The 5504-nt window shown below is 32.1% G+C and overlaps 1 protein-coding gene across 1 annotated transcript; it reads left to right on the top strand.

Moving 5' to 3' along the window:
- The first annotated feature begins 4187 nt into the window (after nucleotides 1-4187).
- Nucleotides 4188-5437, top strand: LOC134240654 (catenin alpha-like). The gene is made up of 2 exons (XM_062722719.1): nucleotides 4188-4311; nucleotides 5279-5437. Exons 1-2 carry the CDS (start codon nucleotides 4201-4203, stop codon nucleotides 5435-5437), a joined length of 270 nt encoding a protein of 89 aa, XP_062578703.1. The 5' UTR covers nucleotides 4188-4200.
- Nucleotides 5438-5504: the final 67 nt, after the last annotated feature.

Raw genomic sequence — 5504 nt, 5'->3', positions numbered from 1 at the left:
GTGTAAATAGATGTGGATAAATTCCCAAAAATTTGGAAAATGCAAAATCAAAAATTTTTACTAAAATTATTCCTACTTAGGCGTAAGACTGTATAAGGATTAATATTTGCATATCCGACAGAGCTAGATTTTGTGCAAGCTGAATTACATTAATTTTTCCTGCATTTTAAAAGAAACATTTTTCAGAAAAAGAATGATATTACTGGTGCAGAATACTGCAGTGTTTACTTCCTTCACTCTTTTACATGGAACAGATTATTCAATGTACTGTAATTCATCGTTTGAACATGTCCGTGTATCCTTTTTCTGCATTTCTATCTACTGGATAGTCCATTTTTTCCCACGAACAAATATAATGACGAAAGGGGTGAATTGCTCTTTTCCCCCAAATGTCACTACTTATTTATAGTAAGCATTCGCGCCTTTTCCTTGGATTGTTCTATAATTGTATGAATGGGTGTCCTTCTAATAATTAAGAAATTTTTTTAAAAATTTTATCCCTTTCTTTTGAACAACATATCGTATATATCAGTATATAGATATGCAACACTAAAGGAATGATTTTTCAATTTTTTCCCAATTGCAGTTGGTTTATTCCATAAATGGACCGTCCAACAATATACACAACGCAGTTCAACAAGGCAGTACTCTCCAAATGCATGATCTTTATATGTGTCTGTTCAAATGCACACAATAAATAAGAAACAAGTGCAAAATCTTGGAATTTTGTCTTCCAAAAAGGCCTAAATTTAATTTACTTATTTCATTCTCAATATGTGATAGTAGCACTCCCCCCCCCCCCCCCCTTTTAAAGTTAAAAAACCATAAGTGAACACCAGGGACCTATAAAGGTCCCTGTGAACACACATTACTACTGTTTATACATACTTAGGGGAAAAAAAATACACTCCAACAAAATGTGTATTTAATTATATCCACCTTTAAAAATGTTTACAACGCATGATTTATGACAGATTTTATAATAGGTGTACAATGAAGCTTTCAATTTGATCCAAGGGGATCACACCACTTGCAAACCCCCCCCCCCCCCTATAACAACTCTTTAGTATGCAATGTAGAGATAATTCTTCTACAAGTTAGATAAAATCAAGGATTTCTTTTTCACAAAGATCTCAAAATATAAAGTACATGTAATATTAAACCCTCAAAAGTATTCTCAAAAGGTTTATCACCACTCATGCAGAAATTGACAGTTGTGTCTTTCACAATTAACAATTCTCAATTGTTAATGAGTGAAGGACAGTTATGTCGTCACAAGACGACATCATCCGTGGGAATCCGACATATGCTGTGTGGATTAGAATCCGATCCCAATCAGATTATAGGGCGGGGTCATCATAAGAGTTTATAAAATCTTTTAAATTTTTTTTTTTATAATGGTAGAGGTTAAGCTGAAGTATTCTTTTCCTCGATCTTTAGCGTTAGGATAAATTAAAGTATTTTTAGTTCTCTAACGCTTACCCACTTGTATCACCATTGCCCTCCTTAGATTGATTCAAGGCGATATTGTTAGGAGTTTGGAAAGATGGATCAAAATTATAATTTTTTTTAATTATTTTTTTTTTTCCCTATGCAAGGACGTACGTGCTTCGTCTTTAAAAAAAAGGGGGCAGTAGAGATTAAAAAAAAAAAACAACTAGTCAGTAACCTGAAAAAATCTAGAAAAACAGGAGGGGCTTCCAAACTCCCACTCGAAAATCCAATGGGGGGGGGGGGGAGTGATCCTCGAACTTCTATCTTAGTATTCCCCCCCCTAAAACTACATGTATCTAAATTATAATTTTACTATCTAAACTACATTATGGGGGGGCAAATAATTTTCCTTTCAATAAACAGTTTCAATATTAAAAAGTTTGTTAAAAAAACATTTTAAAATAATCAGTTATCAAATTTTTCAAAATTGCTTGTTCCTATCCTAAGAATTTTTAAATCAAACGAAATTACAATTGAGAAAAATCAATGAATATCATTTTTCCCATCATAAGTGGGTGTGAGGCCTATATACACATATATATGACTCAATCTTGACTAAAGTGTGGGGGGAAAAAAACAACGTGTGTATAGACAATTAAAAAAAGATTAAATAAAGGAGCAATGAGGGTCTGATTTTAATCTAATTGAAAAATCAATTTACAGTTGTATGTAGACATGGTAATTGTACATCAATTAATTAATGAAGTTTGATTTTTGCATAATGTCAGCATTTCAATGACTTTTGTTTCAAAATAAATCAATTTACTAATAACATGAATAATTAAATCAAACATCAAAAACTACTTTGAAAGGTTTTTTTTCTGCAAATGTAAAAGTTGGAAAAATTTTGTACACAATATTGTTAAAAAAATAATTCAGTATTAATTAAATTAAACATGTTTCTAAAAATACTGATTGTCATCTAACATACATGTATCAGAAATGAATAATTCTTTTTTTGTACAACACATATCATGTAAATCTATACTGATATATATATAAAAATTCTGAGTGGTACACCGAGATTGTCAAGACACACATTTATTATTACACCCAAGGGCAGATATTTGAAATGCGTACACCCAGGGACCGATTTCACAGGTATTTCTTTTAACCGGCCAAATGTCACGTGACTTAAATTCCTGGCTGTTTTTTTTAAATTCCACAATGCAATTATTTTTTCCTGATTTTACCACCAGCAATATATTATTTTTGAAAAACAAAAGTAGTAAAATGAGTTGTACTGCATTATTAGTTTTCTTATTTAATTTTTGCAAACTATGGAGAAATGAAATGAAATATTAAAAGAAAATGACATAGGGGGTAAAATAAAAAGCGGAAGTTATATTCAGATTGTTGTCACTAAATTGGAATTTCTTCTGTCGTGTGTTGTGCATAAAAAAACTCAAGTTAGATATCTGGTAAGAATTTTTGATGAAAAAAAAGATAGAATTATGTAAACCTTTCAGATGCTTTTTCATGGTAGATATTTTCTGAATGGCATATTTTTGTTTATGTTGATTGATAGAAATAATCTGCAAAACTTTGTGGAAATGTACGTTTGTAATCATCTGATGGTATACATTACACAGTGTTTATAAGCAGCATTAGCATAGTTAACACAAAACACAGAATCTAGTGAAAAAAATACACAAATTTTACTCAAACCCAAGGATAAATGTAATTTTATGATACCATTGACGTGAACATGATAAAAGAATGGGATACATCACACAGTCCATCCAATACGAAAATTGTAATATTAAGAAAAAACTAAGTTCGGAAAGCGTAACATTACAAGTTATCGTAATATAACACTTATATTACACTTTTTCGTAATGTAGTTAAATTCGAATCGCGAAATTTAACAAGAAAGGACTATAAATTTTTCGTAATCCAAGACAAATTCAAGCATTGCAAGAAATTGAGTGGCCGGTACAAAGTATGACGTTTATACGAGATGTCACGGGCGATAACTTGTCGACTCTTATAATTTGAATTCTGTGTTTTTCGATAAAAATTGCACGAACAGTTGTATTATGAGATGAGGGTGTGATTTTTAGGGTAGACTTGGAAGAAAAGAGGGATTTCGGGTGATATAGACCAATGCGACATTCTTAAGCGAATATTGAAATTTACTGGAAAATTGGTTTATTTGGGGAAAATTCCTATAAAAGATAATAAAAGAAATTGTCGACTCACCCATCGCTGGCGGTCTTTCTTCGAATTCCCTGCTTTCTGATATGCGTAACTGACCAAACTGACCGTGTGCTATGTGTTGGAATCGTAAATTACTAGTATATTTTGTTTCCACCACTCAATTTCTTTCAATGTTGAATTTGTTTTGATTAAAACTCATAATATAGTCTCTTACAATCTGCTAAATTATGCGTATTCGTAATTTAACTACATTACGAAAAATTGTAATATAAGTTTTATATTAAGATAACTTGTAATATTACGCTTTTTCATAATCTTACATTTTTTCGAATATTACGAATTTTCGTATTGGACGGGCATGTCCATGTTGAATGAAAATATTTATGGTTATCATTTTCTGTTTGAATAATCGATCTGAAATATTGCACATGTATTATTATAGTCTGATTCTCACACCTCTTAGAAATCTACATTATATGCTTTCTGAATTGATTTTGATTTGTTTTATCAACCACTTGTTTCTCCCTTTAATAGCCCTAGTGAGCCATGAGTGTTGGTTCCCCTGCAGTGGGGTCCCTCCAGTTGAAATGGGACCCCAAAAATCTGGAGATCCGGACAATGTCTGTGGAGAAGACACTGGAACCTTTAGTTACACAGGTATTATGTTATTTCTCTCACTGCTATGCATATTAGCAGGGCTCGACATTAACACTTGTCCGGTACCAATACGGACAAGTGAATATTGCTGGGCACTTGTCCGATTGGACATGTGAATTTTATTGTAATGGGGTCTATAAATAATGAAAACAACGACTGTTGAAAGCTAAGTCCAATCGATTGAGCTAAATCGGTAGTCTCAAGACGGAAGCTGTACAAAAAAATCAAAAATACAATCCCGATAGTATAGTCATTATTAATATTGAGTTCACATTCGATCGGGATCGAAGTTCACTAATTGCCTACTACTGAAAAGTCATGGAAGATACGAACTGAAGTGTGAATTGTTTGATGTTGACAGGTTCACTTGTGGACATTTATTTAGAAAGCCTAAATTAAATTTCGTTTTATGTGTCTGCTGTATTTATCAGTAACATCAAGAATCAATCAAGCGCATGACATGTGTAAATAAATGGACTTTATTTTAATTTTCAAGTTGAAACTATTGAACTTTATTGAAAAATTTTCGGACAAGTGAAGTTGAAATTCGGATAAGTAAAAGTCTTTGTCACTTGTCCGAATGGACAAGTAGGAAAAAAAGTAATGTCGAGCCCTGATTAGTTGTTATGGTCAGAATTTACAGAGGTACAGTATAGTTGACACTTTGTTATATTACAAAAATCTTTAACTGTTATATTGGTAAAATCAGTACTTAGTGTTTGAAAAAGGTTAAATTTAGTTTAATGAAATACACGCATGCCCTTCTTTTAAATTTTTCCCATGAAAAAGTTTGTCTAATACACATGACTCAACATGAAAAAAAGTGAGTATGAGAACTTGGGAAATTTTTTATAAGAAGGGAAGTTTATGTTCAGAATTAAATATTCATACATTCTTTTAGTTTATCATGTTCATAATCCAGGAACATCCAGTTTTGATAAAACCTTTTCATTTACCATGTTTACAGGTAACAACCCTAGTTAATCAAAAAAGTCCATCAAATAAAAAGAAAGGGAGGTCAAAGAAGGCACATGTTTTGAGTGCCGCTGTTCAGAAAGCTACAGAGAATTTCATCGCTAGAGGAGAGGAATCGCCAAAAGAAAACCCAGATATCAGGCCTATATGATGGCAGCTGTCGACGAAGTAGGAAAACTGGTAAGTACAATGTGACTTATAGCCATTTGTATGGAATT

Source organism: Saccostrea cucullata, unplaced genomic scaffold, assembly GCF_032062105.1.
Source record: "Saccostrea cucullata isolate Sc308-1 unplaced genomic scaffold, CSIRO_AGI_Scuc_v1 ctg21955, whole genome shotgun sequence".
Lineage (NCBI taxonomy): Eukaryota > Metazoa > Mollusca > Bivalvia > Ostreida > Ostreidae > Saccostrea > Saccostrea cuccullata.
This window is presented reverse-complemented; position numbering and strand designations above follow the sequence as displayed.

Bases quoted from the DNA above. Each gene is read 5' to 3' on its own strand.
- LOC134240654 (XM_062722719.1), top strand. From the start codon at position 4,201: ATGAGTGTTGGTTCCCCTGCAGTGGGGTCCCTCCAGTTGAAATGGGAC. The intron at 4,312-5,278 runs GTATTATGTTAT...CCATGTTTACAG, and splicing joins TGGAACCTTTAGTTACACAG to GTAACAACCCTAGTTAATCA.